At 36.2% G+C, this 23,661-nt stretch overlaps 1 protein-coding gene across 3 annotated transcripts in view; it reads left to right on the top strand.

Moving 5' to 3' along the window:
- The window catches only part of LOC103716995 (syndetin-like), a 56,013-nt gene that overhangs the window by 20,690 nt on the left and 11,662 nt on the right, over positions 1–23,661 (top strand). For 2 of the 3 annotated variants that reach the window (XM_017845175.3, XM_039123661.1), the window contains 13 exons: positions 634–723; positions 856–942; positions 1,171–1,254; positions 4,320–4,439; positions 7,516–7,544; positions 10,814–10,946; positions 12,141–12,704; positions 16,886–17,433; positions 17,522–17,585; positions 17,679–17,781; positions 17,918–18,105; positions 20,425–20,550; positions 20,936–21,006. In XM_017845175.3, the coding sequence (XP_017700664.2) occupies positions 634–723; positions 856–942; positions 1,171–1,254; positions 4,320–4,439; positions 7,516–7,544; positions 10,814–10,946; positions 12,141–12,704; positions 16,886–17,433; positions 17,522–17,585; positions 17,679–17,781; positions 17,918–18,105; positions 20,425–20,550; positions 20,936–21,006 (2,207 nt within the window). The remainder of the gene's footprint in view (positions 1–633; positions 724–855; positions 943–1,170; positions 1,255–4,319; positions 4,440–7,515; positions 7,545–10,813; positions 10,947–12,140; positions 12,705–16,885; positions 17,434–17,521; positions 17,586–17,678; positions 17,782–17,917; positions 18,106–20,424; positions 20,551–20,935; positions 21,007–23,661) is intronic. The other variant, XM_039123662.1, reaches the window with a different exon arrangement.

The following is a 23,661-nucleotide window of genomic DNA, read 5'->3' as shown; positions in this document are numbered from 1 at the left end:
GGTATTATAGTCTACTAGTTATTTGACCAGGCACCTTAGATAATTGTGGTCCCTTTAATGCATATGGCTTGTTTTTAGTAAAACATGTACATGCAAGCATGCACAAATATATGCATATACTTTTGTATATGCATGAATATATTCATGCATGTGTGCATATGCATGTGTATGCTTGTGTTTTATGACTCATTTATACCCATTTATCCTGTTCCCTCTATGGACTGGCATGGCCATTTTTTTTCTTCTCCATGTCTATTCTTATTTTCCCCTCCTATCGCAAGTATTTTGCTTTCTAAAGTGCTTAAGGTAGTTTTTGTTTTGATTTTTCTTATGACTTTTTGATATGCCAACTAATTGCGCTATGTGCTCATTAATAAACTTCAAATTGCAAGATCACTTATCCAAGTTATTTTCTCAACTCTTTATATGGTTATGTATGTCATATACTCAAGAAGGAGATCATAAGCTGTTTACTGACATGGCATCTGATGTAGGGGTCTGCATCTTATGCTTTAATTTGGTTTAGGCCTGCCTAAAATAGTTGATAGTGATTAAATATAAGGGGTGACATGATGTATGGTTAATATTTGGAGTTGTATGACCAAGTGAACTATATATTCGTGCATAATGCAGGACATGCTTCCGATTCTAACAGAACTTCGTCGTGCATTAGACATGCAAATGGAACTTGAAGCACTAGTTGAGAATGGAAACTACTTTCAGGTAGGATTTCAATATATATCTTTCTTTCTTTGCTCTATTTAAGCTTTGTAGATGCTCAGCTCTTGCAATGGGGCAGTTTTTGTGATGGAATTGTTTTCATTCTCTTGGCGGTTTATTCGCCTCTTATGACAGGCGTTTCAATTGTTACCAGAGTACTTGCAAGTTTTGGAGAATTATTCAGAACTTTCTGCTATTCAAGAAATGGGACTCGGTGTTGAGGTCAGTTTTTTGCTTCATTGAAGGAATTCATTGCCAGACATTTACTAAGACTTAAGCAACTTCTGTGCTTTTCCTCTCTACACAACTAAATCTTCATTTTCTTTGTTTTAAATTGGGAAACTAAATTTGGTATTACTTTCTTTTTTCTTATTTTTATATTAATTCCATCTTTCTTTTTCTACTATAAGATTATAATAGTTTGTCTTATTAATCTTATTATATCTGTAGGCTTGGTTAGGAAGGACAATTCAAAAGCTAGATTCACACTTACTAGGAGTTTGCCAGATGTTCAAGGAGGAAAGCTACATAACTGTTAGTATTCTCATCTGTTGGCAAAGAAACTTATTATTCTTTTGTTTGAATGGGTGCTGCATCTAAAATGTTGAGGTTCGATTTTATTCTATGATATGTATAATATTTACGACCCTTCTAGCTGCTTTTGTGTTGACCTTTTATCACCTATTTAACTTATGTAGAGTAAAGCTGAACATATGGTTTCCCTTACACTTCACCTTGAAGGAAGTTTGATTCATCTTATCATTTGTTAGGAGCAACTTGTTGTATTATGTTTCTTTAATGAAGGCCACATATCTCTTTCATTTCAATGTCTTCTTTCTTTATTTGTAAGAACTGTAGTTACTACTCTTTCTTTAACTGTTCATTTCCTTCCTCCATGTTTTTTGAATTGACATTAGGATGCAGAAGTGAGAATGGTGAAAATTATAAGATGTGGGGTTGGGATTTGCATGGTGGTTGGTCATCGTAAGTTTGCTTCGTTTGACTACAACAATATAAAATGCTAGTAATTTGAGTTGCGGTCGTGTAAAAGAGTTAATACTTTGAACTTGTCGAGGACTTATTTTATAACTGTTGACTATATTAGCATTTTGAAATAGTTGAAGAATTGTACATTTTGGTGGTTGTTTTCCATCATATTCAGAAATTAATGCAACAAAATGAAAGTGCAAAATAGATTTCCCCCCAGCATTGAAGTTTATTCAAGGATAAGACGCTGTGGCAATGGACATGTAAGGGGCTAAACTACTTTCTTGTATTATAGAATAAATGGATTCCCAAATTTAGGTTGTTCTTAAGACCAAAAGTTCTATATGAATGAATTCAACTGACTCATAAATAAATCTTTACTTGCTATTGGCAAATTAAGCTAAGGATTGACTTCAACTCCCTATAAGTTTCTTATGATTTAAAATAAAAAGATATGCAATTGCATGACAAGTTTGGTGCTGATGATGTGACAACCTAGCTTTAAATAGATTTCTTTTGCTGTCCTGTATTAGTTAAAGCAACCTACAACATCAACTCAGTTTATTGACAGGGTGTCAAGAGCCTTCTGTTCAGAGATTTGGCAAGTTACCTGTCTCATTTATGAAATTTGCTTAAAATTAAGGCTGCACTTAAAAAATCTGTTTTTTTTATAAAATGAAATCATATTCAGTGTATACTCTTGGTCTGCAGTGTTACTCTAAGAAGTATCACATTGCTCCTACCAGTAGGGCCACAAATAAGTTAACTGTCATTTAAATAAATTTAGTTAACTAATTCAGTCAAAATCATCTATTTATATACTTTTGCTTATCAGTAGCAAGATTGCATGTTTCCAATGATCATTCCCTCGTACCCCCTTCTTTTCCCACCGCAGGCATCCTTAGACCTCCCAAACATCACCTACCTTTTTTTTTGGCATTATGCAATAGATTCTCACATCACATATATTACCTTTAGTCTCTTTGCAGCCTGCTCCATCTCGTAGTCAGGGCTTTTCATGGATGTGTTCTCTGATAGCCTCAACTGATATGATGTGTTTAAATATGAATGCATATGGTAATTGGTGACTGTTATTTTTACCTTTTAGATGCATAGGATGTAATGAGACACTAATATTTTGGACTGATCACTTTGAGAAGCACTCATTTTTCCTTTAGAGCATTTATATATCTGTATGCAGTGCGTAATGCCCATTGTATGTCTATGATATTTGAGATAGGATTTGTTCAATGAATGCATTTAAAACGCATTCCTGTCTTTCAAGAGAGTAATAACAGACTTGGTTTGTTTTTAATAGTGTAGGAACTGTATATATACTTTCCAGAGCATAGCGGCTTTTAAGACAATGTGCCATCCCTTTCTTTGGCTTTTTTTTTTTGTAAGCATGCAGAACCATATTAATATGCTTGAATTTGAATGATTACATATAAAATCAATGAGTACTATTGCATACTGTAAATATTTAGATTAATATTTATATATAGATGTAAAGATATGATAAGGAAAACAAGATTCTCTGAAACACTACGACCAGTAAATTGTATGGTAAGCATGGTTGCTTCTAACTATGGACAGTATGCTGATGCATATTTGATCCATTGTGTTCCACAACAAAAAAAAATCACAGCAGCACCTTTACCATATGTATTAGTTAGACCACTTGATGGACAAAATAAGTTTATAATAATATGAAATATGAATAATTCACTACAATATTGTTTGATACAAAAAAATTAGGAAGAATCCTGTATTTTGTTTTTGTTCGAGCGTGTAGATCATTGTAACTGCATGTTAGTTCAAAAATTCTTTATGTAGTTGTGATGTCTTAGCACTCTTGTAATGATGCACGTTACATAATGGAGTTCTATTTCAAGTGGATGCAATCTTCTCTTAGTCTGATAGATAAGTTGGTGGTGGTAGTTGATCCCATGGTCTCAAATCCTGGCGGGATGCCTGTGGGACACTGGGATGGGGTATCGTCCTGAGTGTCGGGATAGGGCTAGCCTACCGTTGTCCTAGCATCCCGATCGGCATGTCCTGGGACATCCCTTGTCCCAAGTGTTAGGACGAGGCAGGACAGCGGCACGTCCTATTCCATAGGCAAAACTGGGACAACCCCATCTCATGGAATTTAAAACCTTGGTTGATCCTCTATCATATTATATGCCCAAGGATGCTCAATTATGCAGACACCAAAAGGAGGAGCTTTATAGGAGAAAGGCCATATTTCGCTATTTGCACAAGTCCTTACTTCCAGATGTTGTGTTTGAAATTTCATAGAGAGTCCAAGTACATTGCTATGATTATGATTGTAATTTGGTGATGCTTCATTTTATGTTTCAAAATCACAATATTTGCAAGTTTGTAAATATTGAAAGAAACACATGTCCTTTGACCTATAAATCCAGATGTAACAATCATTGGTATTGATGGTGCTCCATAATGCATTCTGGCTTTTATGTGGGTCTCTGCTACTATTCCTACATCAACAATACTTTGATCTTTGTCACTCATCCGAATTTTCCAGTGTACCACAAGAGTTATGTATCATTTATTTTTGTTTGAAATCTTGAAAATATAATTCTATGTAGGCAGTTGATGCTTATGCATTGATGGGGGATGTTGCTGGGCTTGCTGAAAAAATACAGAGTTTTTATATGCAAGAAGTTCTCTCCAGAACACATTCTGTACTGAAAGATGTGGTACAAGAGGTAATTTGGTTTTGACTCGTTCTTGTTTTACAATTTTTACCATTAAAGTTCATTAATCATTTTTGGATGCTCATTTTCTTGTATATATGTATGAGAGAAAATATGAGGTATTTAAACTAGGTGTTCTATTTTAGGATCTTAATTAAACCTCTGATTTATTGGGGCATTATATTAAAGTCCCTGAGGATGCAATGTTCTGCCTCTTCTGGTGCTCAATGGGCTTTTGTAAATCAAACTTAGTGCTAAATTCTTAATCATGATTCATTTTTTATGTGTTGTGATCATTAAATTATTAATGTGTAGAATTTGACATTAGGAATCTGCCAAGCCATGTACATTTTAAGGCACTGCCATGTCAATCACTTGATTATATTCACAAAAATCACTTACCTTTCCCAATTCCTTGAATTTATGAAGCTTGTCACTTTCTTCTGATTATGTTAGTTGTAACTCTCATACCCTATTAGAGTACTCATTTCGTCAGCTGCTTGTTGCCATGCTTTGTGTTTCCTTGCATAATTGATGCAACCTAACATTGAAGCGAGGTAGGTAATCCTTGCATAGATTAATTTCTTTTAATAAATGAAAGAAAAAAATGCTAAAATAATGTGAAGGAATGTTCTTTTATTTCGTATTCTCCCTATTTCCTTGATTTATGTGTTTGTTCTTATTATGGGAGTTTAAATTTCAACCTTTATGCCCTATCTTTACAAAGTTGGTTTAATGGGTCCAAGTGATTCATCTTAGTTTGAGCAATGCTTGACCAGCTCTTAGCTTGATCTCTCCAAATTGTTTCTAGATTCTTGGTAAGGAAACTATGAATTAGAGAGTGGCCTCCCATGGAACTCTTAAACAAGGTCTGCAAAACTGGTATAGGTATCGTATCGGCGCCTCGCTGGTGCAGTGCAGTGTGGTCAGTAGGTATGATATGCACTTTGTACCAACACAGGATCGTGACTCCTTTCTCTCACTCCCAGCCATGGTATTGCTCTAAATTGGATGGTACGGGTTTGGTAATAGGTGGTATGGGTGCGGTTATGCATGGTTTGGACTGGTTTGGCTCATATGCCAAACTGGACCTAAGAATTGCCCTGATTTGGCATTGGTATGGTATGGTAAACCCCAATACTGGCGGTTCAGGATGGTTCTGTAGTCCTTGCTCTGAAATCTGAATGCTAGTTGGTGGGTAGGAGGAACTGCGATATTAATTATGCAATTTAAGTTCACAGAACCAGGGAGCAACCCTTCTAAGTTTCTACAGATGTAGAAAGCATCCACATTCCATAGAAAGACAAATAAGTCAAGGTTTGATATATGGAACCCCATTTATTTGTTGGGCAAAATTTATTTGCCAAATTGTACAATATGATCTCCAAATGGCATACCATACAAATTCAAACATCTCTTAGGGCATTTAATTAGGGTAAGCACTGTAACTCTAATGTTGCCTTTAGATATATCCAATGAATCTGCCTTTTCCTTTGCAATCTGTCTAAGATATGTTGTTTCAAGTTGTCTTTTACTGCACATGCCCAAGCAATCCCAGATCCTTTATTCAACTTCCCATCACTTTTTTTCCCTCGGTCGACCTTTTGACATTTCATTGTGAACTCCTTTTGATTTCTCCCCTTCTTACTGTTTTTGAACTATGAAGATATCTCCCAACATTTCCATTTTTCCAGCTTTTTTCCCCATATACATGCATTCCATAGTGGCAAACATTCTATGAATCATACATTACATAATTCCACCATGCTCCTAACTATTATTTCTATTTTTTGTGATTTTTTCTTATTTGATGCATTTTAACGTTGAAGCATATTTCTGGTTGTTCGTATTTCAGTGCAACATCAATTAACTTTGATTGATTTTTTTGCATATTTCGAAACAGTACCCTAATTTTGGGCTGTATCGGGGGTGTGAGGCAGTTCTGCTCGGTTCGAACTAGTACGGATCGATTTGACTCATATTACTGAACTGAAACTCACAACTATACTGTAGCTTACCAGTATAGGTAAGGTAGGTATTGGTCAGTACGGCAGGCTGAGAAAACAAAATTTCTCAACTTTCTTAGGGAATTTTCCATGTATGACATAAATATTTTCCGCTGCGAAAATAAAAAATTCATTTAGTGGGTACTAGATCATCATCTTTACCTGCTTTTCCAGTTATCTCAATGTCCTCAAAATTGAATTTCATATATTCTGTAGTGATAGAGCCAACTTTAAGATCTACAAAACTGTGATCTAGCCAATCCTCAAAATTGAACTTCATACATCTGATGATCCATTCTGCATTTTGTCCACCCAACTCTAGGGTGTTAAATTACATGATACACTTGCTCTATCTCATATGTAGATTGTGCTGTAGGGTAGTTGTTTTAAACCTTGATGTCTGTTTGAAAATTTTTGTCAGAATTTCAAAGAAACTATGGAAGAAGTTAGTAATTGATGAACATTAAACATAATGCTTATAGTTGACACAGTTGTTGAATGTTTCATTTTTTATTGTTTTTATGCAGCAGTATGAAACAATCATTGTATAGTAAGTTGCACTTGACTACTGAGACATGTAACCTGTATGACCCGAATTTTCCTCTCCATGTTGGGCATAAATGCCTAAAGATGCAAGGGCCTTTTGAAAGTATATGTCTTGTTCAAACTTCAAACCATAGAATTAGAACACTGGAAGAGTCATTTGTTGGCCTCAGACAATAGCATGTAAAAACTTAGTTGTCCTCAAACTGAGAATAAATTCTTTAATTGTTTGTGTTGTTAGCTTGACAATTTCATTTTCTTAACATTGTAAAATATCCAGTTTGAAATTTAGCATTTACTGGAACATTAAACTCTGCCACATTTCACTCTATCTAGCTTGTATTTTCCTAATCTTCCTTTTGGTCTTTGTTTCTTCTTCTTCTGTTGCTTCTTTTTTTTTAATCCCCTGTTAGGCCTTTTCAACTATTGTTAATAGAATTGTTAAGTGATCTTTTTATTTCTCCTTTTTTCTTGTACAGCAGATTGTTTGTTTTCTTTTTTTTTTTAAATATTTTCTAAATGACTAATTACCATGGCAGGAAATTGGAAATACTATGCAGAGAAGTAGGTGCGTCTGGAATACTCTATTCTCTTCTTTTTCCTGTATGCCTATTCAAAATTACAAATTATGGAATTAGTTTTAAGACGTGGGTGATATCCTTTTCAACTGTCCATTGCTCTGTTATTTTTAAGTTGTCTTCAGTATTTTTTTTAAATTTTATATCTGAGTGGAAGTAATCCTTGTAAACTTGTATGGTTGATGATTAATATAATATTGCTGAGTTTGTTAGTTTCAGAAACTGAGTTGGCTGATTCTAGCAATATTCAAGCAGTTCGCTTCCATGACTGTGTAGATACTAAATTTATTATGACAATATGCCAAGTTCGAAGGCATAGGTTTAAACTTTTGGTACTATATTATGCTTTTCTTCGAAGACTTTGGTGTGAGTTTGCAACTGTATGCTTACATGATGCAGCAAGATTTTATTTTATTTTTTTTCTTGATTTGCTCTTTACATCAGGATTCGTGATAAGCCAAGTGTATTATTCAGCCAGTATTTTGTATCAACCATCAACCATTACTAGATTAGGGGTCTAATTATCTTTCCCTAGATCCATGTCATTTTGATTTAATGAAATGTTGAATGATGGTTTTAATACCTTTAACTCTTCAAGTCACTTTAGGTAATTTTGGTTAATATATTTGTGGTTCTAAATTTAGTCTTTATGTTTTTAATGGAGTTTCTTGGATTTCCTTTATAATTCTTAAGAGATGGAGGTATTCTTATCTATATGTAGATTTGAACTTCATTATTTTTTGTATAATTTTTAATTCTTTATCTCCTTTATCATTTATTCATCTTGCCTTTCCTCATCATTGAGGTTTACCATTGGTAGATAAAGGATTGAAGTACCAGTCGTACTGGTTCATACTGGCTGTGTTGGATTGTAATGGTAAGAAACAAATATTAGTACGCCTCCCTGATTGGTATTGTACCAACACGTGGTATTTCATCGCTATTTTGTTGTGCTGGCACTGAGAGGTGTACTATGTCAGTATGGTTACCGTGCTGCATGAGTGAAATACTGGTATGTGTACCCGTACAAATACCCTTGCGTAGAAGATTTGGACTGCAACAGTTTCAAATTTCAACGATCTATTGAAGATCTCTCCATATTCTGCTCAAGGTTTCACAACGATTTCCACCACATCTTTCCTCACCTTTCAAGTACTTTTATATATATTTTCTGGTTGATCATTAAGACTTAAGATCTTTATGATTTCTGAAGTTTAGCAGCCATTAAGTGAAAACAAAAGGTTAAATAAAGCTGCCTAAGCTGTTTTCTAGTGGGGATAGATAGGAGAAATAAGACTCAAGGTTTTTGGGCTAAATATATTGATCAGTAGTTGATTTATAAGCAAAAATCAACAAATGTAGAGAAGATAGCAGTGGAAAGAACATAGAATAGGGAAGAAGGGGCTGGGGGTGGGGGATACCAAAAATCTTTTTCGTCCATTCAAATAATCCACATGACTTGTCTTTTAGTGGCCTTCTATAGGCCCCCCTTATAGCTTTTTATCGGCTTATTTACAATTTATTTAGGACACTAAAGAACAGGTAGCCAATCTCTATATGGACAGTCGAAATTTTTCCCAAATACAAAAATTAGAATCTCTCAGAATGCTATATTAGAGTCTGTTAAAGCAACTAAAATTAAAATTTTTGGAACTTTATGCTTTATCCAACTTAGCGTGTACCTAAAGTAGAATTCTTGCATAGCAATCCTACTTAAAATAGGACTCAATAACTAACTTCAAGATTTACCTAAATAAAAGATTCAAGATTCAAAGGAATCTAATATTGAACTAGATTTTTGATTTTCATTCTGCAACAGAATGCACATATGTTTTCTTTGCTTTAGTGGCAAAAGAATTGTTATAGTCAATGTAAGACTATTAAGCAAGGTTGGTCGAACCGGACTGAATTGCTCAGTTCGGCTCGTACCGAGCCGACCCCGTCAGAGACCGGGTTGGTTCGCCTATTAAAGTCCGGACCGGCTCCGAACCGGCCGAAACGGGTCTCGAACTGGCCGGTGTAGATCCTCCAGGACCGAAGGATATCTACGGTGAGCTTTTTGACAATAATAATGAGGAGCTAGAGAAGTGGATTTTTTCATACAAGAGCAAGTAGCTCACATATGGACTGATGGTGATGTGTAATAGTTGGACCGGTCTTACTAGGTGGAGCATTATCAATTTCTTAACATATTGTGATATGAACACTTCCTTCCTCAAGTCGGTTGATACTTCTGATCAGGTACGTGATGCCATATACATCCTCAGATTGATGAAGGAGGTGATTGATCAGGTAGGAGAGGAGAATATCGTGCAGGTCATCACTGATAATGGACCACAATATAAAGTTGTCAGGGAGATCTTGGAGCGGCGGCCACATATTTTCTGGACCCCATATGTTGCACATTGTATTGACTTCATGTTGATGGACATTGTGAAGATTCATAGGGTGTAGCTGATAGTGGAGGCAACTCAAACTATCACCAGATATATTTATAACTTTACATGGGATTAGGAGTCACACGATTTGCTACTAAGTATATAGATCCGATCCATAGTGTTTTTGTTGATGATGAGGATGATCCAATAATTGGATGACTTGTGGGCAAGTAGCAGAAATCAAAGCTTGATGAGCGAGGATCGCCTCCATGACTGGCCAGTTTCATAGCTAGCGAGGCTAGGGTCGATGTAGGGCAACGGGTAGAGAGCAATATTCCACGCATCCTTCCAGCTGATCAGCCACAACAACAAGGGTCTTTGGGGAGCCGATCACCACGACTCGAAATTCTCTCAAAGATATGATTGAGAGATGTTTAGACAAGGCCACTATGTTACCTGGTCGACAGTGTTTTCATCCATTGAGATGGTATCTATTTTTTTTAACATAAAATATTCTGACAGTGTTTTCTCTACTTATCTTTAATTAGAGGAAATGCTGTTGGATGTAAATTATGTCCTTTATAACCTTTCATATATTGTAAATGTAGATATAGTTGTCCATAGTGCATTTTCACTTGCATGCAGTTGTGTCAGAGAGACACATGTAATTGTCTATGCATTTCATTTTCTTGTTTATGGTCATAATTCTAATATGTATTGACATTTTTATTCCCTTTGTACTGTCATTTCCTCTCTCTCTCTGTCTTGAAAGGATTCCATCATCGATTAGAATGTTGGCATGTTTGCTGCAATGAGCAGCCTCTGGTTGCACATGAGTTTCTCCTTTATTCTCTTCTATTACTAATCCTTTTCTTCTTCAGATTTACTTACAGTGATCTCTGTGTTCAAATACCTGAATCCAAATTTCGACAATGTTTGTTAAAAACCTTGGATACCCTATTTAAGTTGATGTGTTCATATTATTCTATCATGAGCTTTCGGCTGGAAGAAAAGGTAAGCAAATTAGGTTCATATTTTTTGTAATTGCTTCTTTTTGTAGTTTTGTTTATTTTGTCATAACATTTTTCATTCAAAATGGTCCAGTTAGATTAGAATTTTTTAATTACTTGAGTAATTTATATTGGCGTCTTTATCTTTTCTTTCCTTGTTTGACATGGTGCAGTACTTTCTTTGTATGGTATTTCGCTAGCTTATTACATTTTAGATCTTTTGTATCTATTCTTGATGCTATTCCTGCATTTGGCTTCATTTAAAGCTTGTGATTGTTCAATGGTCTTTTGGTGGATGCTTACTAATGATAGTTATTACTGCTAGGAGTCAATCATATTACATCTATTTGGGACCATTTTATATGATATTTTTCACCATGTATTCACATTAAATCTTAACCCTCCATTAAAGCTTGTTTTTGTGACTCCTTTACCACAAGTTGAAAGTTCATGCAAATTGGCTTTACCACAGTGGTTTCACCCTTCGATTGGGAGGAGGTTCTGAATTTGAGCGTTGGAAGATGGTTTTCAAATGTCTGTTTAATGTAATTCATAGGTGGTTCCCCTACTGTTGTTTGGAAGAAAAAGAGAAAGGAACCATGATAAAGCTTATTAGCATATTGATTCCCATGAGTTTGATAAGCATATTTCTGTTACTACTGAATTCTGAAAAGTCCAGCTAAAATGACGGGTTTCTAACATGTACAAAGTAAAGCCTTTAATACAGAGACTTGTTCTTTTGCATTTCTTATTTGATAAGATGAGTCTTAAATGATATATAATTCTACACAAACTTCAATGGTATCTGTAATATGTGACAATTTAATATGTTGTTGGACGCATTATCTGATTTTACTTAAATTATCCTTTCTAGAACTGTTTGTCATCCTCAAAAGTTGATGTGTCCATGTTGCTGAACGTTATGCCCATGGACCAGTATTTCAGAAAATTTATTTTGGACTTCCTTCACAGCTAAATGCAATGTCGTAATGTGCATAAAATGCAAGTCGGTACTATGTGCTATAAAGTTTATTGTCTTTCTTTTTCTTTCCCTTTTTTTTTTGAGGGAACATCAATTTTATTATCAAGGATATTAATACATTAGCAATGAAGCCTTATCTTAGTATATTAGAGCTATACTGGATTTTGTTATTATGTAATGGGATTTTCTTACTATTGCACTTATTTGTTCCTCCAGGATTTTGAACCCCAAGCACTAAACTATGAGTTGAAGAAAAGTAACACATCTCAGTGCTTAGAAGGAATTGTAGTTGATTTGGAGTCACGGGTATCAAGCAATTCAGTTGTACGGAATGAATTTAAATCTGAATCTGTGCCAAAAATGGAAGACTTTGATTCAACAAATAGTTCATCTGTTGTTGGCGTAAGTGAAAATCTGGGATCAACATCTTCAAATTCTTGTACATCATCTACGGAGAGAAGCGATGTTGAAACTGCTACAGCAAGAAGTGATTCTCCATTTTATAAGCTGAGAAAAGATACCACAGCATTTGTTGCACATACATTAGAGAGAGGGAGAAAAAATCTATGGCAACTTATAACAAGTCGTTTATCTGTCTTGCTTTCCTGTTCTGCTATCTGCTCAACTAGCAATTACCAATTTCTGAGGAACTATGAAGATCTTAATGTATTTATTTTGGCTGGTGAAGCATTCTGTGGAGTGGAAGCTGCTGATTTCAGGCAAAAATTGAAAGTTGTTTGCGAAAATTATGTTGCAGCCTTTCATCGTCAAAATGTTTATGTATGTATCACTTCCATTCATCTTATAATTTTTTTCCTTTTTTGGAATATTTTACCTCTTGATCGAATAAATTGAAACTCTCTCTTTGTTGAGTAACAGAATCACTTAACCTGCACTTGCTCTTATGTGCATTTATTATTAGTCATGCACTGTTGCACATTTTTCTCCTCTATAAAAACTTGTGCTGTTTCCTTTCAGTTGCTTTGATGTTTCTGTTTCCTGTTTTCCTTTGTTTTTTTCTTTGTTTTCCTCTTTTTTTTGTGTTTCCAGATCTTCGGAAATATGACCTGATTTTGTTTCTTTATTGATTTCTCAGATAGTTGCTGATCATTTTGCATGTTAAAGAAAGTATAGAATCTAATTTGTTGTAAATATACACTAAGTACTTGCATTTCATGCGCAAGACATGCACCTGCGTGTGGACACGCTGATACATGGATATATACATGCATATGTGCATGCATGTGCCATGAATATGTGTTTACGTAACCTTGATGACAATGTTTACATGAGTTACTTGAACTCATTGAAGATGTATATCATTAAAAAAATATACATAAAACCTCACTAGACTATCTTACTGGATCATCACTGAAATCTGATCACTGTCAAATGGAAGACCAACAACAGTGTCACTGAAACTGGAGTGGATGGATCATAATGTTTTGAATCTGTTTGATCACTGCCATTCTTCCATATTCCAGTCATTCTTTAGATGCCACGTTAGGCTAATTCAGGCTAAAATTCTAGTAAATTTTGATATTTTAAGATTCTTATTCTACAGTACCTTCTACACATGTAGAGGGAATTCAATATGTTTGTTGAAAAGTTTTGTTGTATTGATTGAATATTACTGCCCAAATTTATTCAAGCTAGCTTGGGGGCTGATTCTATCTCTCTTTCATATCTTATTCAAGCATAGGACAAAGTGATTGAGAATCGATTGTGATGGTATGGACGTGAACAACAAAGATAGGAGAGGGCTTGGGTAAGGAGGGGTATTTAATTTATCTCGAAGCAGAAGGATTGGAAGACCTAAGGTAACATGGATGTAGGTTGTCAGAAAATATGGAAAGGCTTGAAATAACGTAAGAGGCGACCTTGAATAAAAATACTTGCTGAATGAGAATCCATAAATGCAACATCAAATAGTTGGGAGTTTTGGACCAAGTGGTTTTAAATATTGGTGGGACTAGGGGTGTGCACTGTCTGGGTCGGGCAGGTTTAGGGTTATTTTTGAAACTAAACTAACCTAAATAAGTTTCCTAAAACCAAAACTGAAACGGAACTGACCATGTGAATCGGTTCAAATTGACTTGAAAATTCGGTTCGGTTGGGTTTGGGTTATTAGGTTGAGTGGTTGAGATAGTGGGTGTAGGGCATGTGGTTGAGATCCGCGAGGGTGAACTCACCTATGTACCTTGAGGTTCTCCTGCTGCACCGCCTTAGTCGCAGGACATCAGCGTTGGATCCTGGCACCCTCCTATATGCCGCACATATTCAGAAAAGCATTTCCTAATAACAAAAGAAGAAACTAAAACATTTCGTCAAGCAGTTGAGAGTCTTGAGACACATATTCATTAATGCATTTCCTAGTCACAAAAGGAGAAACTAAAACATTTGATCAAGCAGTTGAGGCATATATTCAAAAAATCATCTCCTGGTAAGTAGTAATGAAAGGAGTTGTAATAAAAGAAAATGCACCATGTCACCGATCGTAACCAAAGAAAAACCATTGGCAGAAGCAACAGGACCTAGAGAAAGAGAGTAAGAGAGGGCTAATTTTAGAGAACAGAAAGTGGGCATCGTGGGCGACTATAAAGAAGAGAGGAGGAAGCAGGAGGAGAGTACCAAGGGTGATGGTGGTATCCGTAGTGTGGTTGAGGGGCCAGGCATTAGGGCGCACTAACTGGAGAAGATGGCGCTTGTAGAAGTGGATGGGGAAGAGACGTCGGTAGGCTTCCACCTCAATCTCCCTTGGTAACCATCCCGTGTGCTTCGTTCCATTCTAATGGCAATGTTTTAGAATCTGGATGCATGGTATGCCGTACCAGCCCAAATCGGATGGTATGGGGCGTACCGTACCGGTTCGGTACCGGTACTCGGTACGGGTGGCATACCAACACTTGATATAACAAAAAATTCTATACTATACCGTACAGATACTGTGCTAGTATGCCATTGGTACGAAGTCTGGTACCGAGATGGCGAACCTTGCATGGACATGGGGAGCCGCTAGAGAGGTGGCGATTTCCGGATGGAAGGAGGCCGAGAGCGTGGAGAGTGGGAGATAGGTGAGAGGGCAGCTAGGGTTTAGGGGTAAATTTCATATATATATATATATATTAATGTCTGGGTAATGGAGATTGTTGATGTTTGATCAAACGATTCAGAGGTGTCAGGATTAAAAGAGTTGAGAGAGCTGATTCCATTTAGTCCCACATTGGCTATTTGTTCCTCGTTTTAAAATGAGATTCCTCATGAGTCCTCTCGTCGAGCATGATATCGAGGAATTTTAATTTGGGGGGGTGGGGTTTAGATCTTGGGTTATGGTCGGTTTGGGTGCGACTAGTGCATCGGGTTGGCATGCCCAGTCCAATTAAGTTGGTATATATGTGGGTCGGTTTGGTTTAAGTTGTATTTTTTTTTTTGAACTGAAACAACTTAAACCAAAACTAAACCAATTTTTCAGTTCCAAAAAATTCCAAACCGAAACCAGACCGAATGTGGAAAATCCTAATCCAAACTAAACGGGAAAAATTGGTTTGGGTCGGTTTTGTGATTTGGCTGATTTTGTTGCACACCCCTAGACGGGATGAGGGCATCCCATCATCCTGAGTAAAGGTGGGGTACCATCTTGAGTGTTGGGACAAAGTTGGGAGTTTGATTGGGATGAGACGACATCTGCTATCATGATTATTGGGACATGGGGCATCTTGTACCATGGAAACACTGGGACGACCCCATCCGAGGGCTTTAAACCTTCGTTGGGATAGGGCTAGATGATTATAATTATGGTTATAGCTCAAATATTATGGACATGTAGATTGTCATTAACCAAACAATAAAATGATATATAAACATGTTTTTCAAATATATATATATATATATTCGAATATCATTATTAACTTTACTATGAAACTGACAATATGATGAGCCAAAGACCCCAAACAATGCATTAATATGTAAACTTGTGTTCAACATGTGTTATGCATCTAAGGAAGTATTGATGGCTGTGATTCTGCATCTAGTTAAAACATGTTCCATTATTTATATAATTTGATAAAAATACTCCAACATTTTGGAGGTCCGCTACTTATGTTTCACTCCTATTTGATGAAGAATTGAATGCAATGAGAGGTGTGCTTATTAATTTTAGTAGTAGCTATTAGGATTGGGGAGTGTGGAGACGTGCAGATGCTCAGATATATTTGTATATATTAGAAAAGGAAGACATGATGTCAGATGCCATCTGTGGCTGGTGTCATTCTTTTTCTTAATATTTCTGTTTCTAATTTTTGATATTTAATAGATTTTTTATTATTTCAGCCAGAGCTAGAGTCTTATGTACAAGGTTCGCAAAATCGGTACTATCAGTATTCAGTACATTACTGGGTGGTATGACATTTTTGACATATTGAGATAGGCATTCAAAGTTTCAATACTTTTTTCTTTCTCCTAGTCATGATACCATCATAAACCGGGTAGTACTGGGTGCTTTTGCTCAGTTTAGACTAGTATGGATCGGTTTAGCTTATATACCAAACTGAATCTTGGTACCATATAGTATCTTACTGGTACCATATGGTACAGCCGGTACTTTATAGGGGGGTATAGGTTAGTACAACAAATCTTGCTATAATATATATAATTAACAAATAACAATTACGAAATATAGTGCATTGCCTCTGTATTAGCAACTAATTTTAAATTTGAAAATTGCGTTTAAGGACACTCTTTTTTCGCTTTACATTCTTCATCAGTTCATCGTATTAGACTCATAAGATTCTTGTTACTTGAGCTTCGTACTACTGCATGTTACATGAGCTTCTTACTAGTTGCTATATTTTATAGGAGTTGCATCCATTACAATTTTTTTAGTATAAAAAATGGCTAATACGTAATTGCTGTCTGATCATGACTGGATTTGTATCTTCTATTAAATGTCTGCTATGTATCAGGCACTTAAGATGGTCCTGGAGAAAGAATCTTGGGTGAAAATGCCAGCAGAGGCACTACAAGTAATCAGTTTGGCTGGTCTTATTGGTGATGGTGCTCCCCTGATTGTTCCTTCTGTTGGTAATGCTAACATATCGTCAGCACTTCACTCTAAAAAAATGTATGATCCAACATTTACTGGAAAGCAGAATAATGGATTTGCCTGTTGGCTTAAGTCAGAAAATTTATTTTCTTCAAAGCTGGCATCGGGCTCTAAAGAATCACCAAAAGCTCATTTATTATTCAATGGATCGATGGCCTCAGATTTAGCTGATGGGCATGCTGTTGATCTCTTACATAATAACAGTATGTCTGCAAAGGGTCATTCTGGTATAAATGGAAGTAGTTCTCTTATGGAGGATGAAAATGAAGATCTTCTTGCTGACTTTATTGATGAGGATAGTCAGCTTCCTAGTCGAATATCTAAATCAAGACCTGCTAGAAAAAATTTTGCTAATTGGAATGATGAAGAAGTTTCAGCCCAAACGGGATCTTCACTTTGTCTGCTAAGGTAGCTGTTCTAAAATCAAAAAGGAAATATCATGTTTATTATATATTCTTGTTAAAATACTAAAGCTACATAAATTTAAATGAATCAGGTTAATGGACAAATATGCCAGGCTCATGCAGAAGTTGGAAATAGTCAATGTTGAGTTCTTCAAGGTATCATTCTGCATACTGTTTCTTTTTACTGCTTTGAAACCTTGGCAGGAATATTATTGAATCTTTTCCCTTGTTCTCATTGAGTTATTGCAGGGCATCTGTCATCTGTTTGGGATTTTTTATCTTCATACTTTTGAGACATTTGGCCAACAGGACATAAATCAAAGTGGAAAATCCTTACCAGATACGCTATCTTGTGAGCAGCTGTTTTTTCTTTTTTAATCATCTCTCTCTGTGCATCTGTGTGGATGCATGTGCACTGAGTGATCTATTATATGTAATTTATATATATCAATAAATTACAAACTTGCTTGTTTTCTTGTCATGGTCAGCTCGGCTTAAAACAGCCTTATCGAAAATTATGCAAGATTATGACATGTGGATCAGACCCCAAAATGTAGCATGTTCACCCTCATCACCCATGTCATTAAATACAGCATTCACACATATGGACGTAATGCCTACTATACCGCCTAGTACCATGTTCGGGCAAGCCCCAAGTACTTCATTTGGGTTGAAGGTATATGTTCCTTACATTGTATGTTCATACCATGTCAATGTATGTTTTCTTTTAAAATATTGATTTTTTTCTTTTTTAAATGAATTTAAATTGACCAACAATTACTAAGGACGCAACCCTTAATTTGAATATAAATGTCTATGAACCTGATGTTTTTCTTTTGCTTTCTTTGCAGATTATTTGTTATGCAGTAAACAAATTGCATGTCATAATCCTAATTAAGTGCTTCTGTTGCCTTATTATAATGATAATATTAGCTGATGCTTTTGGTAAGATTGATATGAAGGTCAATTTAACCAACTGTGCTATAATTCTCAATTGACAGGACATGTGTGGGCTTATATTGACAATCAATACTTTAAGCTAGAAGATTTTAGTCAATGACAAAGTTTTCCAAGTGGCTCCTCAAAATTTATTATGCTAGACCTAATTGCTTGTAATGATCTAGAACCTCGTCCAAAAAGGCTAGTTAGAAGGTGTTATTTGGGTTCCTTGTTTCTATATATGTACTTAAGATTTTTCCAGCATACAACCGATGTGGGACTAAACACTTGACCACAAGATCCTTACATACTCCTGTTAAAAACTTGTCAGCCTAAGGGATCATATCCAATTGCAAATACCATGATCGACCCGTGATCAACCTCAAAAAGCTCATGGTGCCGTGCCTCTTAGTCACAAATGAATTGTGGGCTAGATTAGCTCAGATATTATTTATAATGACCGAGGACCTCACCCTAAAAGACTAGCCAGAAGGTGTTGGGTTCCTTGGTCTTATATATGCCCAAGATCTATCCAATGCATAATTGAAGTGGGACTAGTCACACATATGCACGACTCCTCATGCATCCCAATTTAAGTCATCATGTCCTTACCTAGTAAAAGGTCCAAATCCCATCTAATCCAATCACAAGCACCATGATTGGCCTATAGTCAACCCCCGATAGGCCCATGCTATAGTGCTCCCTAGGCCATATGGGTCATGGGCCAGGTTTGCTCTAATACCTTTTATAATAATCTAAGATCTCACCTCAAAAGGCTATCCTTAACCTTGAATAAGTGCCCAAGTTTTCCTCGGTGCACAACTGATAAGGGACTAAGGATACATCCATATGTCCTCACATACAAGACCCTTTTAAACCTTGGTATCCTCGCCAAGTGCAAGGACCAAATCTTATCATATCTAATCACAAATACCATGATTTATATGTGATCAGCCCCAAAAGGCCCATGCCATAGTATCTCCTAGCAAGGTTCGCCGTCTTGGTACCAGATCCTGTACGGATGCCACACTAGCATAGTGTCGGTATGCCTCTGGTACCAGAATCGGTACGGTATGGTACATTCGGTATCGTCCGGTTTGGTACGGTACGGCATACCATGTCTCTTAGTTACATAGGTCGTGGGTCGGATCTACTTTGGTACCATTTGTAACGACTCATAACTTCGTCCAAAAAGACTATTCATATAGTGGTATGTGGGTTTCTTGCCTTGTATAAATATCCAAGATCTCCCTATTACACAATTGGTGTGGAAATAAACACGCCCATAAAGGTCCTCGCATTGCTACTATGACTCATTTTTGCTAAAAATACCTAAATTTGATAGGAATGTATTAAGCTAAATGCATTTGTATGTGGAACTATCTTTTTGTATTTCATCTAACTGAGCAACACAAGGGACAATGACTGGTAAAAATTTGCTCAGATACCATGTAACAAACTTAACAGGATTTGGGAAGAGCCAAGGAATGTACGTATGTAGGTAGAAATATGAAGTAGCCACAAGTGTAGTAGCACCATGATGAATAAGGAAAGTATTCTAGGCACTAAACACTTTGTATGCTCAGCTTAATTGGAGCTAGGATGTATCAATCCATAAATGAGGGCGATAAGTCTTTGTTTTGTAATAAATAAATGAGAGCATAGTCACCATAGTGCAAGTATACCACAATACCAAAATTACGTTCTCATGTTGAACTCATACATGCAACATGATATGCACACATATTTGTAGATGTATAAGGACAGCATTAATGTTCCCAGACATAGCCAGCCCTTGTGTACGAAAATGCATGATCAGCATTCTGATTCATCAATCCACATCTTTTCTCTGTAATTGTGCCTCAAAATACAATCGGACAAGTTTTGATAGTCCCTAACCAAAATTAACATAAAAAATCACTTCTAGTTGTTGGGAAACTATTCATTTAGTTCCATGGATCATCCTTCACTAGCTTGACCACTGCAGTCTAGTAAATATGCGTGTTTGTTTGCCCTAAGAGCTACAATACATTGATAACTTCACCATTGCTTACAGGAAAGATGTGCAGGTGCTGAAACAATATCACTAGTCGCACGACTATTGTATAGATCGAGAACTCATCTCCAGTCAATGCTATTGCAGCACAATGCAACAATGGTTGAAGATTTTTTTGGTAATCTGGTATATTTACTTCTTGTGATAGCTGTAACATTGTTAAGCTCAGGATCTTTCATTATGTGCCAAGGTTTCAAGTACTGGTGCAATAGAGTGCACTGCCAATCTGGAAAAAAAGGACTAAAAATTTTCAGGACCATTTTTACTATTAAAATTTTTGAAATGTTTTAATGAGTGTTTTGCTGATGCAATCCTGGTCTATATACTGGTCTGGCAGTGTCTGGCACTTAAAACCTTGATACCTTAGAGGTCAAATCGTGTCTTCTGCTTCTTTCGCAGCTATTAGCTTGGATATTATTCTTCAAATCTGTTATCTGAATCTTCATATTTTAAATTATATTGGTGATAGCAATTAGACTTGTTTTGTGACAAAATATGCCCCTTTTTTCAGGTAGATTCCGTTCCAGATCTCTCTGAGCATATTTATAGGACGACAGCACATCTGCTTCTACATATCAATGGGTAGAGTTTTGACAACCCCTAACATATAGGCTTCTTAAATTAAAAAATAAGATGTTTATGGAAAATTATTGGTTGTTACTCTAGCAATTCTTCATACTTTGAGCTGTGAATTGTACACCATGTTTTACTAAAATATCATTATGAGCAATTTTTCATTGTGTTTTCTCAATACTGCAAATCTTAAACTTACCAATAGCGCAATGGTCTCAGTTGTTGCATGGTGTACATTAGATACCACAAGAGCATTGATATTTATGTTATATGGAGTATAGAATACTGTAAATGGAAGGGAACCATACTAGCATCATCGAACTTTAAGATTGAATGATTCATTTATCCACTATTCTTAATTGCCTGGTATTAGCCGATACAAATGTTTCCTTTTGCAGATTCTCTTCTCGCTAATGATATCTGCACCCCCAAGGGGGTGTGTGTGTTAATGATAACAAGAAGCATTGATTCTGAGTTTAATGATGGAATTTGTGTTTGGTTTCACGATGAAACTAAAAAGTTCATTAGCTATTTACAATTCCTCTAGTTTACATATGAAAGTTTACTTTCACCCTCAGTTCTTTTAAAGTCTTATGATCGTTTCTTGGTATTTGCTTGACCAAAATTGGTGATAGAATATAGAAATACTATTTCAAGTTTAGCATGTCCTACTGAGATTTGACATGACAACATGGTTTGAACATGTCACTAGTTGGCTTGCACTGAAAATAAACTAAGTTGCATAATCTTCTTAATAGCCCATTTATTGTTGGTTGAACCATGCCAAACTGGCCGGTTGGAGGCATACCGAAACAGACCGGTCAGATACCGGCAATGTTCATCCCATTGAAACAAGATATATCACTGCATTGTTCGAAGCTCATTGGTTACTGCCTCTTGAATCGAAAAAGAAGGCTCAAAGTTCCTCCAACTTTCCCGACGTTCGAAGCCCTCCCGGCCAGGTGAGTCCCCCTCCCCTCCCTTCTCTCTCTCTCTCCTAGACTAATGAAGCTCAAAGCTCCTCCAGCTCTCTTGATGCTGTTTGAAGCCCTCTGGCCTGATGAGTCCCCACCCCCCTTCTCTCTCTCTCTCTCTTTTTCCTGAGATTCTAGAAGTAGGAGAAGCGGGCGAGCAAAACCCTTACCTTGACCCTTGAGGGCTTTTCGATTGGGGGCACAGTGATCCTCGCTCCTCCCCTCCCCTCCTCTTCCCCTTCTCCCTCTCCCTCCCGCTGGTTCCAGTAAGCTATGCTTTGGTATGGTACGTTTGTACCATACCATACCAATGACCGGCTGGCATGCTTGTCAGTATTGGTTCGGCATACCTTGAGCTAGCCAATAATATTTTAAGAAAACTATTTTTCCCTCACGTAGATGAGGAAGGATACATAGGTTGAGGACATGGTTCAAAAATCTAGTTTCAATTTTAGCCATGCCCAGTGAGTTTCAGTCTCAGTAGTTTCATATATTTCATTGATTTTATCCTAATAAAAGATATCAAATCCATAAAATGTCACATAATTAAAGAAACAATGTTCAATTACTTTTGAACTCATCAAAACTCACTTGAATATTATGGTTTTATATTGTTATCTTACTATACTGTACTGACAGCCCCAATTTGCAAACTAACAATGATATAATATTAAAATGGGAAAAAAGATTGATATGAAAACTGTCCACCGTAAAAATTTATCACATTGTTTGTTAGGCATCATTGAGTATGAGCTGAAAAGCTACAAGGATGAGTGGTACTAACCACAAGTAAATTGACGGTTATTCAATATTCCAAGAATGTTTTAATGTGCAGAGAGTCATGCTCTATGCTTGTACTTTGTACCTTGGGAGAATGAAGATTTATTTAAGTTTAAAAAGTGGATTATGGTCGTAATATCAGTCATGAAGTGGCAAGTCTCTATTTTCCTTGTCTCTATATTTATTAATAGCATTATTCTTTACTCACAAGACTAGCATTATGCACATGCAAATACCTGCAAGCTTTATGTTTTAATTTGATAGCATTGTCTGACTTCACTTTAGATTGTTATATCTGTAAGGGTTTATAGTGCACTCTTTTGTTTTCTGATTAAATATATCTGTTTTGACCAAGGATTAAAGTTTCCCATGTGGATAGCATGTTTGCCTAACAATGGCACGATATATTTTGTTGCATGCTATGTTGTGCTAAGTTGTCAATGTACGAAGAAATATGGATTGGATCAAATTGGAAAATGGAAAGATTTGTACAAGATATATATTTTGTCATCACTTTGTGGAAAATCCATGGGTGTGGATATGTCAAATAGCCATTATTTGATTAGTGAAATAATCTCCCTCTCAAAACATTACATTTTTTAAACCAATGTAAAATGAAAATGTTTTGTTCAAAATGAACAAGATATTTAGGATCCGTTTATATATAAGATCATAATTATTGACACGGACCTTTTCCACATAAAAGGGGAATGTTTTGTTAAAGTAGAACCAGAAAAGTGATGCGGATCATTCAGGAATCAAAGTACTTGACATACATTGGCTTTGCACCATGTGTAATACCTCATGCAGCTAGGACTATGCGAGTGCAGTATGCCAATCTCTTACACATTATGAAAAATGCCATGTCATGCTGCGCCACAGCACATAAAACCATGGCTGCCTCTCTCTC

This window comes from Phoenix dactylifera, chromosome 2 (genome assembly GCF_009389715.1).
Source record: "Phoenix dactylifera cultivar Barhee BC4 chromosome 2, palm_55x_up_171113_PBpolish2nd_filt_p, whole genome shotgun sequence".
Classification (NCBI taxonomy): Eukaryota; Viridiplantae; Streptophyta; class Magnoliopsida; order Arecales; family Arecaceae; genus Phoenix; species Phoenix dactylifera.
Note: the sequence above shows the minus strand (reverse complement) of the source record. Positions and strands in the feature narration are given on the sequence as shown.